This window comes from Mustela erminea, chromosome 11 (genome assembly GCF_009829155.1).
Source record: "Mustela erminea isolate mMusErm1 chromosome 11, mMusErm1.Pri, whole genome shotgun sequence".
Lineage (NCBI taxonomy): Eukaryota > Metazoa > Chordata > Mammalia > Carnivora > Mustelidae > Mustela > Mustela erminea.
The window spans coordinates 74,461,007-74,481,919 of record NC_045624.1 but is presented as its reverse complement, the minus strand read 5'-3'; the positions used below and the strand labels follow the sequence as shown (position 1 = coordinate 74,481,919).

At 39.4% G+C, this 20,913-nt stretch overlaps 1 protein-coding gene across 1 annotated transcript in view; it reads left to right on the top strand.

Annotated features, from left to right (window-relative positions):
* The first annotated feature begins 3,244 nt into the window (after positions 1-3,244).
* ZNF804B (zinc finger protein 804B) overlaps positions 3,245-20,913 on the top strand; it is a 526,762-nt gene continuing 509,093 nt past the window's right edge. The window contains exons 1-2 of the mRNA XM_032305502.1: positions 3,245-3,292; positions 13,990-15,146. Coding sequence (XP_032161393.1) covers positions 15,039-15,146 — 108 coding nt within the window. The 5' untranslated portion in view covers positions 3,245-3,292; positions 13,990-15,038. The remainder of the gene's footprint in view (positions 3,293-13,989; positions 15,147-20,913) is intronic.

Here is a 20,913-nt window from a genome sequence, read left to right as displayed (position 1 = left end):
ACCCAAATGCTATGGAAACAGCAGGGACTCTGATTTCCCTTTCTTTTGGATTTTATCATCTGAAGTCTTTCTCTACCTCCTGGGCTTCTGGGATTCTTCCTTGAAGATGAGTGTTGAACAGGAACTGGAGACTTTATAATGAGAGATGTATGGGTAGGTCTCCTTCCATTGGTTATGAATTTCAGAATTATCATGGGAATGCTGTGTCTTTCTTTTGATGACTCGGGACCACAAAAGTCAATATCAGTGGTTTCTCTATGCTGTAGTATTCATTAATCCAAGCTACTGGACTGACACTTTTTTTTTTTCCCATCTGAAGGGATATCTTGGCAATGCTTTTTAAATAAATCTGTGGGGTTACTTTGATTTCTTATCATTTGCCCTGTATTCTCATAGTTCACAGGATAAATTTAGCTCTCTGACTTACTGGTGTCTTTTTGCAAAATTAGTTATCGAATCTAAGTCTGAGGGAAGCTTCCTCTAAATTGTTTTCTTGACTTTGATTTGTCTGTGTTATTTGATCTGCTAGGAGGCAGTCCTAAAAATGGTACACCTTCTGTTTCAGGGACCATAAGATCCTTTACCCTGTTGGGTTCATTTTAAGTGGGGGCTTAGCACCGTCATAAGGATTTTCAAGATGCTGCTAGGGAAAGAATGCTTTCTTCCTCTCCCTTCCTCTCCTCTTCCCTTTCCTTCTAATCTTTCTTTTTTGGTATGCTTTAAACACAAATAGAACTTCACATCTGAACATTTGTTTGTATTTACTGTCAGATTTACCACTATGAAAATACTAAATGTCATCTTCTGTTTACTGTGACTCCCTATGGCTGTGCAGGTAAACTATGCTTTGCAAGAAACTAGTTTGAAACAGTTACCCTTAGTAGAAAATGTCACTAACAGGTAAGACCTAGGAAAAGAGAGACTGATAAAAGAGGTCCTTGTAGTTGGGGTAGCTTAGAGTTAGGCACTCGGTGATTCTCAAACTTCTCATTGGAGCTCTTCAGCGAGCTTGGCTGGGCCATGGCTAAGCCAGTTCCCTGTGCTTGTGGTTGGAATTAGAATTCCGTACTTATCAGAGGCAAACACAAAGAATAACTAGCTGTATTTGGACACATAAGCTGAGTTAGATAGTAGCTGGTTGAAAAATGTTGCTTTTCTCTTTTTTACATTTCAAAACTCTAAACCTCCATTAAGCTAAATATTAGGGTAAAATCGAACAGACCTATAAAAGTGAAAAAAGACCAGTGTGAGAGAAGTGATGCAATTAGCAAACCAAATAAGGCAATTTAGAATGAAAGAAATAAGTCGAGGACACGTTTGGGAAACAAAAGGCTATATTACAATTTGTACTTCCTGAAGACTTTCTCAAAAAGTGTTTTGCTTGAGGAATTTATTTCAAAGATTTATAGCTTCTCATAGTCCTAGTACCATGATCATTTATTTTAATGAAAAGACAGAATCACAATATAGCTGTAGTCTCTTCAACGTACACATAGGATGAAATAAAAAAATGTAGAACTGCTCTACTTTTTGGCTCTGTGATGGTCCGGGGTCAGCATGGCGCCAGTGCCTCGATCCCGGGTTTCTGGGCTGCTCGCTTGGTCTGGTCACAGCGGAGACAGCCCCTATTGAGTGGTGCCCACAGTGAGGAGGAGGGCTCAGCTCTCAGGTGGAAAGCCTTCACCTACTACATCATGCTTCTCAGGCAGGGACTGAGCATAAAGAATGCTTCCCTGAAGAGCACGAGACATCCAAGTTCATCACCTCTCCAACCTTTTCACATCAGATCTAGCCCCTTTGCTGGGGAGATGGTAACCATATTCCATTCATAACCCTCATGTGAATCCACTTCCCATTGGCAATGAAGGTGAAGAGAGAAAACCTGGGATGGGGGCCCAGGCACAGCGACCACAGCACTGGTCTGCACGTGGATCGTGAAAGCACATGGGACTTGAAGCTCACCTGTGTTTCTCATATCAAACCATGACCAGTGTGCTGATCTTCCATTCCTTTGCTTGTGGCAGAAGAATGCAGAAATAAATAGACTAGCTAACTAAATTAGTCACAGGAGAGGGAACCCCAAGAAACAAGCAAAAAACCCACCAGACAGCCAGGCAGTGGGAGACTCTTTCTAATTTGTGTGACTTGGCTATTTTTAAGTTTCCCTGGGCCCTAGTATCTTCATCTGTACAATGAGGGGGTTAATTTTTTAGATACATTTTAAAGATTGACTTGTAACGTACATTGAGACAGTGGCAAATCACATGATAAACATTAGCTGCCCCCCAGGATCCACCTTTGTTCCCCTTCCCTTATGAATCCCCAAAGGTAACCACTAAGCTGACTTCCAACATTATAAATTAGTTTTTGCTAGTTTTTGAACTTATATAAACAGCATCAAATGTTAGATACTTCTTTGGTTTGACTGCTTTTGTTCAACTGGAGGTCCATGAGCTTCACTTATATTCTTTTGTCTAGCAGTTTGCTTGTTTTTACTCCTATGTTATATTCTACGGTATGAACATACTGCAATTTTTATCTATTCCACTGTTGGTGAACCCTTGGGTTGTTTCCTTTAGGAACTATACTGAATAATTCTTCAGTAAACATCTTTGATTGTGTATTTTGGTGATATACGTATACGTGCCACGGAATTTTGCTAGTCATAGGTTATATGAACACTCAACTCTAGGAGATGTTACCAACAGTTTTCCAGAGTTGTTACATTATTTTAGCATATACTATGTTAAAGTTATACTTATTCCTTATCCTTGCCAATTCTTAGTAAGGGGAGTCTCTTTAATTTTAGCCATTCGGGTGGATGTGTTCTAGTATCTCACTGAATCTTCAGTATACAACTCAAAGCTTTTTTACACACACATTTACACACACATAATCACTTCCCAGATCAAGACAACATTGGCAAGACTCAAGAAGGCTCTTTCGTATCCATTCTCAGTGAATACAGTCCATCCAAGAAACGACCACTATCTAATTTTCATGATAGACTATTTCTGCCAGTTCCTGATTTTATGTAAATAGAATCATACAATTTCTAGTCATTTGTCTCTCAAATCATTTGCTCACTTTTTATGCTTGTAATACTAATTGGTATTCTTACTGAGAGCAATCACTTTTCCTTTATGTTGCAGTGTAGTACTCCTTTTAATGAATCTGTTTCTTTTTTAATCTGTTCTCTTACTGATGAATATTTGCATTGTTCTTTTTTTTTTTTTTTTGGCTATTAGGAATAAAGCAGCTGTAAATATTCCTGTATGTGTCTTCAGTGAATGTAAGTACTCATTTGTCTTTGATGATTACCTAGGAATAAGATTGATGGGTCCCATAGAATAAGTTTAGCTTTAGTAAATATTTCCAAATTGTTTCCCACATGGGTTTTTCCAATTTTAACTCCTACCAGGAATGTAACAGAACTCCAGATCCTTGCCACCATTGTATGCTTTAGATTTGTTAAATTTTAGTCATTCTGGAGGGTTTATAGTGATATGTCATTGCTATTTTAATTTGAATTTCTCTGATGAGTAATTATACCATGCATTTTTTTCTTATGTTTACTGCCTGTATCAATACCTTTTTTGGTGAAATGTCTCTGAAGTCCCTCTCTTACTTTTTAATTCCTTATTATTGATTTATATGAGTTATTTATATACTGTAGATGGGAGTTCTTCATTATATCTCTTTATTATCTATATCTTCTCCTATTTGCTATTCACTCATAATATGGTGCTCTTGTTGAAAATTCTCATAGTATAGGAAAAAATACACTCTCTTTTTTTAAATTTATTTTTTCTTTATTTTCAGCATAACAGTATTCATTATTTTTTCACCACACCCAGTGCTCCATGCAATCCGTGCCCTCTATAATACCCACCACCTGGTACCCCAACCTCCCACCCCCCTGCCACTTTCAAACCCCTCAGATTGTTTTTTAGAGTCCATGGTCTCTCATGATTCACCTCCCCTTCCAATTTCCCCCAACTCCCTTTTCCTCTCTAACTCCCCATGTCCTCCATGCTATTTGTTATACTCCACAAATAAGTGAAACCATATGATAATTGACTCTCTCTGCTTGACTTATTTCACTCAGCATAATCTCTTCCAGTCCTGTCCATGTTGCTACAAAAGTTGGGTATTCATCCTTTCTGATGGAGGCATAATATTCCATAGTGTATGTGGACCACATCTTCCTTATCCATTCATCCGCTGAAGGGCATCTTGGTTCTTTCCATAGTTTGGCAACCATGGCCATTGCTGCTATAAACGTTGAGGTACAGATGGCCCTTCTTTTCACTACAACTTTGGGGGTATCTTTGGGGTAAATACCCAGGAGTGCAATTGCAGGGTCATAGGGAAGTTCTGTTTTTAATTTCTTGAGGAATCTCCACACTGTTCTCCAAAGAGGCTGCACCAACTTGCATTCCCACCAACAGTGGAAGAGGGTTCCCCTTTCTCCACATCCTCTCCAACACATCTTGTTTCCTGTCTTGTTAATTTTGGCCATTCTAACTGGTGTAAGGTGATATCTCAATGTGATAGAACAAATTCATATGAGAAGAGAGAAGAAACACATGGTCCTCTCAATCGATGCAGAAAAAGCATTTGACAAAATCCAGCATCCATTCTTGATTAAAATGCTTCAAAGTATAGGGATAGAGGGAACATTCCTGAACTTCATAAAATCTATCTATGAAAGACCCACAGAAAATATCATCCTCAATGGGAAAAAGCTTGAAGCCTTCCCGTTGAGATCAGGAACATGACAAGGATGCCCACCCTCACCACTCTTGTTCAACATAGTATTAGAAGTCCTAGCAACAGCAATCAGACAACAAAGAGAAATAAAAGGTATCCAAATTGGCAATGAAGAAGTCAAACTCTCTCTTTTTGCAGAAGACATGATTCTTTTTATGGAAAACCCAAAAGACTCCACCCCCAAACTACTAGAACTCATACAGCAATTCAACAACGTGGCAGGATACAAAGTCAATGTACAGAAATCCGTGGCTTTCTTATACACTAACAATGAAAATACAGAAAGGGAAATTAGAGAATCGATTCCATTTACTATAGCACCAAGAACCATAAGATACCTGAGAATAAACCTAATAAACCTACTTGAAGAACTACAGAACACTCATGAAAGAAATTGAAGACACAAAAAGATGGAAGACCATTCCATGCTCTTGAATCGGAAGAATAAACATTGTTAAAATGTCTATACTGCCTAGAGCAATCTATACTTTTAATGCCATTCTGATCAAAATTCCACCGGTATTCTTCAAAGAGCTGGAGCAAATAATCCTTAAATTTGTATGGAATCAGAAGAGACCCCGAATCACTAAGGAAATGTTGAAAAACAAAAATAAAACTGGGGCATCACGTTACCTGATTTCAAGCTTAATTATAAAGCTGTGATCACCAAGACAGCATGGTACTGGCATAAAAACAGACACACAGACCGGTGGAACAGAGTAGAGAGCCCAGATATGGACCCTCAACTCTATGGACAAATAATGTTCGACAAAGCAGGAAAAAATATACAGTGGAAAAAAGACAGTCTCTTCAATAAATGGTGCTGGGAAAACTGGGCAGCTATATGTAGAAGAATGAAACTCAACCATTCTCTTACACCGTACACAAAGATAAACTCAAAATGGATAAAAGACCTCAACGTGAGACAGGAATCCATCAGAATCCTAGAGGAGAACATAGGCAGTAATCTCTTCTATATCAGCCCCAGCAACTTCTTTCAAGATATGTCTCCAAAGGCAAAGGAAACAAAAGCGAAAACAAACTTTTGGGATTTCATCAAAATCAAAAGCTTCTGCACAGCAAAGGAAACAGTCAAAAAAACAAAGAGGCAACCCATGGAATGGGAGAAGATATTTGCAAATGATAGTACAGAGAAAAGGTTGATATCCAGGATCTATAATGAACTCCTCAAACTCAACACACACGAAACAGGCAAACATATCAAAAAATGGGAAGAAGATATGAACAGATACTTCTCCAATGAAGACATCCAAATGGCTATCAGACACATGAAAAAATGTTCATCATCACTAGCCCTCAGGGAGATTCAAATTAAAACCACATTGAGATATCACCTTACACCAGTTAGAATGGCCAAAATTATCAAGACAGGAAACAAGATGTGTTGGAGAGGATGTGGAGAAAGGGGAACCCTCTTCCACTGTTGGTGGGAATGCAAGTTGGTGCAGCCTCTTTGGAGAACAGTGTGGAGATTCCTCAAGAAATTAAAAATAGGGACGCCTGGGTGGCTCAGTTGGTTAAGCAGCTGCCTTCAGCTCAGGTCATGATCCCGGCGTCCTGGGATCGAGTCCCACATCAGGCTCCTTGCTCGGCGGGGAGCCTGCTTCTCCCTCTGCCTCTGCCTCCCATTCTGTCTGCCTGTGCTCGCTCTCTCCCCGCCTCTCTCTCTGATAAATAAATAAAATCTTTAAAAAAAAAAGAGAAATTAAAAATAGAACTTCCCTATGACCCTGCAATTGCACTCCTGGGTATTTACCGTAGTGAAAAGAAGGGTCATCTGTACCCCAATGTTTATAGCAGCAATGGCCATGGTCGCCAAACTATGGAAAGAACCAAGATGCCCTTCAACGGATGAATGGATAAGGAAGATGTGGTCCATATACACTACGGAGTATTATGCCTCCATCAGAAAGGATGAATACCCAACTTTTGTAGCAACATGGACGGGACTGGAAGAGATTATGCTGAGTGAAATAAGTCAAGCAGAGAGAGTCAATTATCATATGGTTTCACTTATTTGTGGAGCATAACAAATATCATGGAGGACAAGGGGTGTTAGAGAGGAGAAGGGAGTTGGGGGAAATTGGAAGGGGAGGTGAATCATGAGAGACTATGGACTCTGAAAAACAATCTGAGGGGTTTGAAGTGGTGGAGGGATGGGAGGTTGGGTTACCAGGTGGTGGGTATTATAGAGGGCACGGATTGCATGGAGCACTGGGTGTGGTGAAAAAATAATGAATACTGTTTTTCTGAAAATAAATAAATTAATAATAAAAGAAAATAAAATAAAAAGAAAAAAAATGTGCAGAAGATATGAAGAGAGACTTCTCCAATGAAGACATACAAATGGCTATCAGACACTTGAAAAAATGTTCATCATCACTAGCCCTCAGGGAGATTCAAATTAAAAAATACATTCTCTTAGTTGCCAATATTTAAATACTAGGAGATTTTATATAATAATAGAGATTCAGATTTCTTTTAAAATACTACAAGGATTAAGTGAGGGGGGTAAGTCAGAGGGGGAGAAGAACCATGAGAAACTGTGGACTGCAAGACACAAACTAAGGGTTTTAGACGGGAGAGGGGTGGGGGGTTGGAGGAGCCTGGGTGGTGGGTATTAAGGAGGGCATGTATTGCATGGAGCACTGAGTGTTATATGTAAACAATGAATCTTGGGACACTACATCAAAAACTAATGTATTGTTTGGTGACTAACACAATAAAAATTAAAAACATAAACAAACACAAAAAACAAACTACAATGATTCTACAGCATCCTGCTTCAGATTTCATATACCTAAGGCTCTATAGGAGCTGCCCATATGAGATACCTGCCATGGTCCCTGTTGTTTTATTCTTCACCAACACAATTCACCATTTCACATTACCAGCCTGGTCCTATAGGCACCCAATATGGGATTGTGCTCTAATACATTCTTCATTTTCAAAGCCTGAGTTCTGCTAACCAGACCTCTTTTGGCTTGATAGATTTTATCAGTGTGAGGTAACAAATGTCTTTTGAGGGTCCCATCCTTAAGAACGCCAAATCTCTGGCCACCAAATAATAAATACTTTAGTGCAATTAAGTCCATAGTTTCTATAATCATTAGTTTTTTGAAAATCAGAATACAATGCATGGAATTTGGGAGAAGCTCTGAGTTTAAATAGTATTTAATAATAGTGGCATTATTTTAGTTTATGTAGAAAAATTAGTGGAATTTTGCCAAATGTGTCTTAGACCTAAAAAAACCCAAAAATACTGCAACCAAATTTCAGAATTTCTCATGTATATGTATGTGTGTGTGTACACACACACAATACACCATTATAGAAATAACTGTGGTAATTAGTAGGCTAAAATAGAAAACACTTATTCATTTACTTCCCACATACCAGTTAAGAGCTTCTGTATTCTCAAGGCATTGCTTTAAGTGTTAGAACCACAGAGCAGACAAAATAGAGGAGTTCCCTGCTTTCATAGTTGTCATTCAAGAATGAGAAATAATCAATACCTAGATACACAATAAAGTATTAAAATATATAAAAGCTTAACATGTTGAAAATAGCCTCTTACAGTAATCAAAACAGTGTGGTATTGGTGAAAGGGTAGACAAATAGATCAGTCAGTGGAACAGACTAGAAAACCCAGAAATAGACCCGTACAAGAACAGCCAAATAATCTTTGACAAAGGAGCAAAAATAATTCAGTTCTTTTCAATAACTGGTGCTGGAACAACTGGACATTGACATCCAAAAAAGAGAAAAAATGAATCTAGACAAAGACCTTACCTCTTCCACAAAAATTCACTTAAAATGGACCATGGACCTAAATGAAAGTCTAAAACTGTAACACTCCTGGAAGATAACATGGAGAAAAATCTAGGTGACTTCAGGTTTGGTGGTGACGTTTTAGGTACAACACTGGAAGCACAATCCATGAAAGAAAAATAAATAAATAAATTGGGCAATATTAAAATTAAAAGCTTCTGCTCTGCCAAAGAAACTGGTAAGAAATGACAAGATGTGCCACATATTGGGGGAAAACATTTGCAGATATCTTAAATGATAACAGAGTGGTACCCAAAATATACAAAGAGCTCTTAAAGCTTAAGAAAAGGAAAATAAGTAAACCAATTAAAAAATGAGCAAATGATGTGAACTGACACCTAACCAAAGAAGATACAGAGATGGCAAAGGAGCATAATGAAAAGACCTTCAACACCATATGTCATTAGAGAACTGCAAATTAAAACAGCAGTGAGATGCCACTATACACCTATTAGAGTGGCTAAAAATCCAAAACACTTGACCACACCAGATGTTGGTGATGACACGGCGCACCAGAAACCATCACCCATTGTTGGCAGCAATGCCAGGGGTACAGTTTGGCAGTTTCTTACAAAACTCAATATAAGACAGTTTGGAAATTTCTTACAAAACTCAATATAAGATCCAGTGGTTGCATTTCTTGGCATATACCCAAAGGAGCTGAAAGCTTAGGTCCACACAAAAACCTTCTCATGAAGGTTTACGGCAGCTTTATTCATACTTGCCCAAACTTGGGATCCCCCACGATGTCTTTCAACAGGTGAATGGATAAACAAACTGAGGCACATCTCTACAATGCGTGTTAGTTTCCTAAAGCTGCTCGATCAGAGTACAACAGGTGGGGTTGCTTCAATAACATGGAGTGTCACGCACTTCTGAAGCTAGAGGTTTGAAATCAAGATGCTGGCTGGATTGGTTCCTTCTGAGTGCCATGAGGGGAAATCTGTTTCATGTCACTCTCCTTGCTGGTGATCTTCATTTTTTGGCCTGTGGAAGGATAATTCCAGTCTTCACGTGGCCATCTCCCTGTGCCTCCATCTCCGTGTCCAAATTGTACCTTTAAAAAAAAAAAAAAAAAAAAAAGAGCACAGTCATATTGTAGTAGGACCCACCCTAATGATCTCATGTTAACTTGATCATCAGTGAAGACCCTCTTGCCACATAAGGTCATGTTCACAGGGCATCGGGACTTCAATATTTGGGGGGAGATGTACCATTCGACTCAGAATATAATGGAATATTGTTCAAATATTCCATTAGTCCAGCAATACAAAGAAAGGTGATATTAAGCCACTGAAAGATGTGAAAGAAACTTAAAATGTGTATTTCTAAATGAAAGAGGCCAATCTGAAAAAGCTATACACCATATAATTCCAGCTCTATGACATTCTTGAAAAGGCAAAAATGGGGAGAGAGTAAAAAGATTGGTGGGTTTCCAGGGATTCAAGGGGATGGAAGGATGACTAAGTGGAGCACAGGTGGTTTTTAGAGCAGCGAAACTATTCTGAATGACACTTCAATGGCTGATACACCTCATTCTGCATTTGTTAAAAACCCACAGAATATAGAACCCAAAGAGTGATCCCTAATGTAAACTATGGACTTTCGTTAATAATATTGTATCAATATTGGCTTGTCGATTCTAACACATGTACCACAACAAAAGCAAGATGTTAATAATGGGAAAAACTGTGTGTGCTGGGGGTTCTGAGAGACATATGGGAATTCTCTATACTTTTTGCTCAAGTTTTCTGTAAACCTAAAACTTCTCTAAAAATTAAATTTTATTAATACTTAAAAAAAAAAAAGCCACACACACCATTTTCTGTGGTAGAAAAATCCAGATATCTCTTAGCTTGGGTGGTCACAAAGGGTCTCTCTGAGCACCATGAGGAGCAGAGGGAGACAGGCACACAGTAGGAGAAAATGAGCAGGGACTGGAGTAAGAAGGGCTTTTTAAACAGAGTATCATTTGGACTTTATTCTGGGTATGATAAGGTTTAATAGGAAAGTATTAGGATATGATCCTGTGTTTCCAAAATATCACTCTGGGGGTGCCTAGGTGGCTCAGTTGCTTAAGTGCTGACTCTTGATTTTTGCTGAGGTCGTGATCTCGGGTCATGAGATGGAGCTCTAAGCAGCTCCTTGCTGGGCGTGGAGGCTGTTGAGAGTCTCTCTCCTCCTCCTTCTCACTCTCTCTCTAAAAGTACACACACACACACACACACACTATGTGTAAAAATATAAAAATTATTACCCTGACTGTTGGGTGGAGAAAATATGTCACGTATGGAGGCAACTCTAGAAGCAGTGAGATGGGTTAGGAGGATACTGCAGTAGTCCAAGCAGGAGGTGATGATGGTTTGGACTAAGATTGGGCAGCAGATGTGAAAATAAGGGGATTGACCTAGGATGTGTTTGAGAAAGGTAATGGACGAGAGGATGTCTCACTCTGTCAATCATCCATGACATAGCCATGAATCTGGAAATACGTGGAAATATTAATTTTGTTATAGGCTGCAATCCATGCCCTTTGCCATCCACATCTCCTTCCATGGAATGAAAACTCATCAGATCAAATATTACTTTAATATAAAAGGGCCTTGCAAAATTGCACATGATGTTTGCTTTTCATAATGTTTGTTGTAATAGAATTTGACCTGTAGCTAAGATTCATTTAATATAGGCTTAAAGTGTTTTGCTTTCCTTTCACTTTCTCTAAAAATTTTTAATTACTGAAGTTAGAAAGTGTCTTGTTTAGCAAAGAGAGGAGTTAATACAACTGAGCAACTTTGTCTCTATAGCAACTCTGCAAATAAAAACACTTAGGTTTCTGTTATTTAGGTTGGGTACACAACATGTGAAATATAGGCCAACAATGATGAGAAGTTGTTGACTATGATGAAATCACCCTTGGCCAGGAGAAGAAAAGAATTGTTTCTGTTATTGTTATGTATTTTAAAAACTATTCTTAAAATTGGCTGAGAGTACAAATGTGTCAGTTTTTGCCTTGATATTTTAAGACGGATGACAAAGAAAGCAAAGGACAACCAAAACTGACTTAAAATATGGCAAGTTAGCAGAAGAATTGGTATTGTTCATTTTAAAGAAGAAAGACCACAAAAATTAAATGATTTTAAAGAAATTTAGAAATACTACTACAGTCTTTGAAACATTACCATAAAAAGGGATTATTTGTTTCCTGTGGGGAAACTCAAATGCACATAGGATAATAGTCAAATGAACAAGAATGTCATACTTTGAATACATGTAATACTTTGAATAAGAAAATAATACAATAGGATGGTATGTGTGAATTGTACACTTTTTGATTACTTGTCAGTTTTTTCATTTTAGAAGAGTATACTTGATTCTTAATAATTAAACATTATTAGGAATTACGTTTGCCTAATAAGGGATAGTGTCCTTGAGGCTGTTAGTCACAATATGTGACATTATTGATTTTTCCAGTCCATCCGATGGTATTTACACTTAGGTCCTTGATGCTTACATTTATGAAGAGCGAAACAGTCTAGGCTGAGGTGCACTATCTCCTTTTAAAAATTCTACTTCAGGGCGCCTGGGTGGCTCAGTGGGTTAAGCCGCTGCCTTCAGCTCAAGTCATGATCTCGGGGTCCTGGGATTGAGTCCCGCATGGGGCTCTCTGCTCAGCAGGGAGCCTGCTTCCTCCTCTCTCTCTGCCTGCCTCTCTGCCTGCTTGTGATCTCTCTCTGTCAAATAAATAAATAAAATCTTAAAAAAAAATTCTACTTCATTTTTTTGACAAAGCTTTTTCCTGATTTTGAAATTTCACTGCTTGTAAATACCTTTTTTTTTTTAAGATCTTATTTATTTATTTGACAGAGATCACAAGTAGGCAGAGCAGCAGGCAAAGGGGGGGTGGGGAAGCAGGCTCCCTGCTGAGCAGAGAGCCTGACATGGGGCTCGATCCCAGGACTCTGGGATCATAACCCGAGCCAAAGGCAGAGGCTTAACCCACTAAGCCACCCAGATGCCCCCCCCCTTTTTTTGTATAGAATATATCTAATGTCTATACATGGGTAATATTACTTACTCTCGGCTTTGGGAAATATTTCACAGTTCTAAGTTCAATAAACATAACATTGTTAACCATATCAGTCTTAATAGAAAGCAGAACATGGATGTGTTGTATCTATTGTCACTGTTCTATAATTTTTTTATTGCAGAAGTTCTTAACCAACAAGATAATTACAAAATAAACCATCCTACAAGATTCGCATCCCCTGGGTGCCTTGGTGGCTCAGTGGGTTAAAGTCAGCCTCTGCCTTCCGCTCAGGTCATGATCTCAGGGTGTAGGATGGAGCCCCACCTCAGGCTCTCTGCTCAGCAGGGAGCCTGCTTCCTCCTCTCTGCCTGCCTCTCTGCCTACTTGTGATCTTTCTCTGTGTGTCAAAAAATAAATAAAATCTTAAAAAAAAAAAAGATTTACATACTCGCAAGTCAGTTTAAGCAGTTTTGAATTCAAAGTTTTCAAGTAGTTGGCATTTTGCCTTATATAAACACTCTAAAAAGACTATCTGAAACCTTTAAAGTGAGAACTACATCTTATGTGTTTAATAAAATATTAAGGATATAAACTATTGTAATCATGTAAATAAAAAGTCAGGGCTTTATCGGATAGTTTTAAAAATTATGTTAACCGGATTTTTTTTTTTTTTTTGAAGAGTTTTATGAGTTGCCTGAAGAGGAAAAACCAAATGACCTGTTTTCTTTGACCTGTTTCTATCATTTGTGAAGGTCCTCAGGGTCAACCAGGATGCCATGGAGCATTGTGGGGGACAGAAGGGGAGAAAACTGGGGAGGAGACAGGGAGCACTAGCTTTAACCTGGCATTAAGTCCAGTGGTAAGGCAAGAGGGGAAGGAGGCCATCCTTCCTGTTCTCCCCAGCACAGACCTTGCCAGGTGGGACCAGAGGGGTCGCAGAACCCCGCCAGGTCAGCGCGGGGTGGAGAGCGCCCACTTGTCTCCGGACTCCAGAAAGCCTTCCTTCTCTTTTCCGAACACATTGCTGCACAGGTCATTTATTCTTGGTGCGGCTCGCTCCCTGGTGGCTTTATTTACGGTAAATGATCTAGCGTCGGTCAAGAAGCACCATTGAGGGATGATTGTTGAGGGTTGTGGAGACACAAACGTCCTCTACAAACCCCCCAAACCTGCCTCTTTATAGGTACTTAAAGACTCGTAAGTGACCGTTTCTAACTCTGGACACACACACACACACACACACACACACACACACACGTATGCATGTTTCGTTTCTATTCCTTATGCAAGTTTCCTATCTAAAACTTCTTTCCTCCTGCATCCGTTACCGATCATAGCGCATCTAACCCGTCTGCCTTATTTGGGGTGCACAGCTCGTCGGTCCAGCCGGCTGGGGAGCTGTTGCTTCTGCGAACCCCGCCGGCAGCCCGAGCGCTGAAACATGCTGAAGGCGAGCAGGCAGCGAAAGAGTGAAGAAAACGCTCTCCTCCCGCTCCGCTCCTCCACCGCCGCCCCAGTCGCCCCGGGCCCCCGCCCCCAAACCCCGCGCAAAGTTGGCCCGGAGACGGGGCAGAGGGACCAGGGGCCCCGGGAGGCGGAAGGCAGGATGCCGGCGCGGTGCGTCCCGCAGCCGCCAGAGCCTCCGGCCGCCGCCGCCGCAGCTGTCACCTCCTCGCGCGGCCGCCCGGCGCGCCCCTCGCCTTCAGCCGACAGCTCGGAACGGCGGGGCTAACCGCTCCCGCTCCCAGGTCGCCGCGTCCCCAAGTCCCGGTCCTCACCCCAGCCCACGCGCTGCCTCCTGCGCCCCCGCCCCCGCCACTGCAGCGGGGGCAGCGGAGTGGCGCTCCCCAGGACCGTCGGCCACTTTCCCGGGCACACCGCTGCTGCTGCGGCGGCCGCCCAGCGCCGCAGCCCGCAGCCCAGCCCGCGGACGCCCCCGGCCAGGTGACGGGGACCCGCGCCTGAGCATCCCGGGGCGTGCGCTGGGTGCGAAAGCGAGGGGCGGGAGGAAAGGGGGCGGAGGAGTTCCTGATTCCCCGGCGGACCCAGGAAGTTGTCCTTAGGAAAAAAAAATTATATCGCCGGCCCGCGGTTGAGCAGCCACCTCGTCAGAGCAGCATGTGGACTGGCTCGCCGGGTCCCCTAAGTGCTGTGTGGCTGCCGCTGCCGCCGCCGCCGCCGTCAGAGCAGCCGCTGCTGCCGGCAGCAGGAGCCCCGCGCGGGGCGAGGAGCGGGGACGCGCCGCCGCCGCCGCGTCCCCTGCTTGCCGCTGGCCGCTTCTTCTCGGGAGGTGGCAGTCACTGTCGCTGCTGAGAAACCAGCCCGCTTTTCCGCGCCTGGTCGTCTGGTGAGGAGTTGAGACTCTGCGCCTCCTGCTTGGACCCACATGGCTTGTTACCTGGTCATCAGTTCGAGACATCTCAGCAATGGGCACTATCGGGGCATTAAAGGAGTCTTCAGAGGGCCCCTCTGCAAGAACGGATCTCCCTCTCCGGTAACCTGCGCGCACACACATACACGTTCAAAATCAAGATAAACAAAAAGAGATATTGTCCTGTTACAATGAGTGGGTGATGGATATCCACCTTACCCATGAGTATATTGTGTCTGTTTTTACAATTTATTGACAGGCTGTTACACAGCGAGGGGTGTGTGTTTACATGTGTATGTTCAACACAGTCATTAGCATCTGTAGTACCATGGATGCAAATATTTACCGAATGCAGTTAACTGCAGGGCTGTGAGGGTAGCTCCTGTGTGCTATGTCAAGTTATGAATCTACTGATTTGGGCAGTGTAGAAAGTTTGAGTGGCACTTTATAGCCATGCTTTGGGAAGTCATCAGTTGAGATTAGTTAAAAAATGCTGCCGTTACTTTATAAGAAAATAAACTTCTTCAAGATTTTGCATCAAGGTACTGGCAGATGAAAAGGTGTTGGACACCAACTCTTGATTAAACCTAATGCTTAACTGTGCATGTTCTTTAAAGAATGCCAGAGTCTTTTGTGGAAATATGAAGCGGATGGTTTGTGGTATTAGGTACAAATGTATTTACATACAATTGGAGTGATCACTCAATTTAGTGCACTATTCAAATTAGTTTACTATTTGATTTATTCAAGTATTTTTTTTTTGTAAAATAATTTTGACCACACTCTAGGACTTCGATATATTATTAATTTATTAGTTGGTTCATGCTGTGGGCTAATGTACAGATTCAAATATCTTTCAAAAAAATGTCATGATATATTAGGGGAAAAGTTTTGGATTATTAAGTGACTAGGGACAAGTTTTCTAGTTTAATAGAAAAACCAATATTTTACGTCTGGATGATATAAAGAAGGAGAAATTAAGTTGCCTGATTTTTATTTATTTTTGCACTTTTCATCATGTTTTAATGCTTCATTAGCATGAATTATTCAAAACTGCAATATATCCTTAAAACTTTTGATTAAGTGCTATATGTGATTTGCAAGAGAAATTTTAAATCAGAAAGTCCAAGTATCCAGAGATACCACTAGGACTCCTAATTATGATAAGCTAGTGCCTCACATGTTGTTATGCGCTGTGAATGTGGGTCGCCGCGATCCCTCCCACCCCCTCAACTACATGGTACTGAAGCAGAAGTGTTAGAATGGAATATACTGTTTATGTTGGCACTTACAATTAGACTCTGAGGGCTAGAGGGGTCTTGGAGAGTTTTAGTTGAAGAAAGCCCACATTCAATCCTTCTGAGCAGCTGGTCTGAATCCTTTCTATTTTTAAAGATTCTCAGGATTGGAGTTTCTGCAGTCTCAGCAAACCACCTCAATGTTTAAGAACCCACAGTGTCAGAATCTTCCTTCTAGCCAACTTAAATCTATCGAGTTTTTCCTTGAGCTCATTTCATCTTGAAAATCTAGAATATTCCTCCTTTCTCCAAGGTATTAATGTTCAACACTTTGATAATCTCTGTGGCTGTGTTCCGAAACCATCTCTTTCGTTATGGAAATCTGAACTGGGCAAGGTGTTATAGCCTATATGCCTTAATCATTCACCGGATAAAGGAAGAATTACTTCATAGTTCCTATATTGTTCAGTTCTATTTAAGTTTGTTAGAATATGGAATTAATCTTCCAAAATCTAAAGGGTTTGTAGAGGCAATTTCTGTCACATGGTCAGAAGGGGTCCTTCCTTCTCCACTGTGGTCACTCATCTCCCAGAAGCCTGACGGGTTCCCCAGGGAAGGACACATGAACATGGTTATGACAGGACAGCCCGTAATCCATATGGCTCTGTGGGCTGAGCAGGGGCTCACACACACAGGACACTATTCCCATTCACTGTTGGGCTCATTTTTATAAAATACTAATTCATTTACTTTTACCTAGTTGTTATACTTTGACTCATGGGATTGTTCTCTCCAATATTTACACATTTGAGTGTACTTAAATTACATTGGCAGCATTCAAAAAATAGCCTAGTTCGTCTGTATGTGGACTTCCTACACCTGATTTATTTTGTCTTCCTTTACATTTTACTATGAAATTTGAATGACTTTTTCAAGGTTTCAGTAGTTTCTCACATGAGATAGGCAGTGTGTGAAAAATTGATGATCATTCATTCTCTGTCACAGGTAGGTTTTTGAGACAAGTCATGGCCTTCACGTTACATGACACTTGGTCTTTCTTCCTAGATTAGATTAGGTCTCTACCTTCTGGAGCCTAGACTCTTGAGCATTTAAATAATAGTTTCCTAGTTTTTAAATAATAGTTTCCTAAATAATAGTTTCCTAGATGACTGTATGTTTACCTTCTTTATTAATGGGTTGTAAAGCATGGAGCTAAAAACGGGGGTGATGTATCATTTCTTTTTTATATTGAGCAATACACACCCCTCGTTAATTTCAGGTTTATAGACATTTATTGATTTTTTTCATCAACATAAATATTAAACTCACAGATCCATAAGATAGTCATGTATTTTTTTCTTAAAGCACATATCTACTCTGGCAATACCTTTTTATTATGTTTTCCCAAATTTTGTGCTCAGAGTGTCTCAAATCAACCTCTACATCATTGACTTGGATTATTTCCACTCACTGAGACTCAGTTTATCTGGGACTCTGAAGTGGGATACAGTCATTAGTTGATTTAACTCAGTCTTATTAAGGTCTGCAATACTTCAACTTTGGTTCTTACTCTTTTAATCCAAATGTTCTTCTATTTTAATCCATACTTTCCTATTTTAATAGAGCTGTATAAAGGTAGCACTTAACACAATTATCGAATAAGACTATTTTGTAACTTCATTATAGAAAGGAGACAAGCTACAATTCCATTTTGATGTAAGGAGAATTTCTTTATATACACACACACACACATATATGTATATGTATACATACATACATACATATACATATATACATATATATAGCCCCTTCCATTTTATATATATATGTATACATATCCTTACAAGAAATATATATCTTCTGATATCTATCTGGGTAATATGAATTTAGTATTTCAGTATCTCCTGGATATAATTCTTCACTTATATATTGAAAGTAGTTATATATATTTACCATGTTCCAATTACATGCCTGTAGTTTCTAGAGTCTGGACACGTGGTATTAAACTGATAGCACAAAGGAAATGGTTATATATACATTTTTATTTCAAAGGATTTCATTTAGAAAACATTGAATCATTGCATGGAGTTCTTCTAATAGATACTTAGTGGGATACTTGAGAAATAAAGAGAGCCTTTTACCCCCCAAACAATTTTCACAGATCAGCAAACTGGAAATCCTGGAGTCAAATTCAGCTCCTGTCTTCAAAGTGAACATGTGCAAGTGTCTTGTCTATGGGATCTCTTTTCTTTTGGGGACTTTATATGAACAAAATAACATACTGCTTTTCATCCTAATTAGAATATGAATAATTGATGAGTTAGTTTATGTTACTTTAAATCCGGGAATAGATAAAAGAAAAAAAACGAAAAGTGACAGAGTAAATTACATTGTACTTTGTACACCACTGAGTACTACATAGTACTTAATGGTAAAAGTCTCTAATTTTAGAAAGTAAATTTGCACCCTCTCACATGTTAGGATATTTATCTCCCACCCTATCACAGCTCTGAAATAAAATGACTGAGTGATGACTTTAGAAATCCGTATCATGTGAACATACACATGTACCCATTCTCAGTACCTACACTTACGCATACAGATACAAAGTTATCAGTGCTCAAACCTGAGAAGTTACCTATGTATTACATTCAGCTTTTACCATCAAATATGTTAACCACGAAACTTTGTTACCATAATTGAAGTATTCGTTAAGAGAATAGTCTATAGGTGCATTCATTTGTGTGTGTGTGGACTTCTAAGTTCTTCTATAACCATGTTTGACTTCAGTAAAACAAATAATATCCTCTACATAGTGCCAAAAATAAGTTTGAATTTATTTAGTTATTTTTTGTGATGACAAATACTGTTTCAAATTTGGATTCATGTATGGTTTGTTACTTAATTTGTGTGTGGTTAATAATATGACTATCATTCAGTTTCCAATTGATGAAATATTAATAATAATCATAGTTGTATATTTTATCCATGGTGCATGTTTAGCTTATTACCAGTTTTTGAAGCTTATGTATAGGGGTACAGCTTAAGAAGTGCTTATTCTGAAAGTGTCATAGTTAGACATCTAGAACTATCTGTTTCTGGATTTGCCTCTTACCACCGCCCCAAAACATTGGATATGAAGAAATCTGGGGGGAGTTTCACCTGAGCAACAGATCAGGATCCTTGGATTTTGTTGTTGTTTTTATTTTGTTCTGTTCAGTGATCTTATTCTGAATTATGTATCTGACTAAACTGCCTAGTGGAAGGAGGTGGCATACAATGATACCAGCATTTTAAATGGACTAAAAAATCATAGAAAGTTCCCTTTTAAAAATTAAAAATGCATTTCATTTAAGCAGTAGAAACAAATTGCCTTGAGGTACATCTCTTCAGAGAACTCCTTATGAAGCAATGAGTGCAGCCCCAACCTTGTTGTTTCTTATGCCTATACTCTTCTATGTGCGTTTTCATTATGTTCACTAAGTACATGTTAAACACATCTAAAAATGATCTCAAACTGTTATGCTTTTCATGTGCCAAATATAATTATGAAGATGTAGTCTCCCATAGAGAAGTCACCTGTGTCCTCTTTTGGAATTCATGAATAGGCTAATACTGCCTTTTATGCTGAAACTTGTAGATATTTCCAATAAAGATGACTGAGGTATGATTCTTATAATACATGTTTTCTTTGTTATGACAAATATCGAATTAAGCAACCCCCTTTCTTCTCACTTTTCAAACCCTTTCTTCTTTTCCCCAACTAACTGATTTCAGAAACTTGTAGTTGGCATTTATGCTTTCAAAAAGAATTGTCAAGTTTTTAGGTCTTAAATTTGTTTCTGTGCCTTTGGAAGGTTCCTGTGGTAAGAGGAATCAAATGAGTATTTGAGTGGTATAGTTTATGACTTTTGTTAGGTTGTCCTACACTTATTTCATGATTAAAATTTGATAGATAAAATCCTTTGATTTGTTTCTTTTAGACATACAGTGAAGATAACCTATATTTTAAATTTCTGCTCCATAATTTGGAAACTAACTAAAAATAAAACATATTGGCATCATGGAGATTAAATGACGATGGCATTTGACATATAACTTGATCATTTGTAGTTGAACGAGTAGCTATGGTATCTTTGTTGTCTAATGCATATGCACTGTGATACATACTTTTCATGTGGTATTGACAGAGCTTGAAGTATCAGTAGGTTTTAGGCTATGTAGGAAGCAAGGAGCAGGAAGAGTAATACATATTTCAAATAACTATAGGAAGTGTCTTTCAGTGTGAATTTGGTTTGCTCAAAATACACATCGTCAGAAAAATTCTTTAATACACGCATACATATTCTGTAGAAAGTAATTCGAATCAAAATTGAAGTAAAAGTGCTACTTTGCTTGAAAATATCTTGGTTTTAAAAAGTACAGTTTTTCAGGTAATCCTTATAAACTGACAGGTGACAGCCTTTGGTAGACAGATTTTGTGAGTCAGGTTTACTTAGTGGATAAGGTGTGGAGTGAGAAATTAAATATTTGATATGTTTTCATGACAAAGTGTAGTTATGGTGATGGTAGGAATAGACCAGTCACCAAGTTCCACAGTCTCTCTTACTTTGGAAGTATTTACCGAACCTCAGAAGAAATTCTGGGAAGAT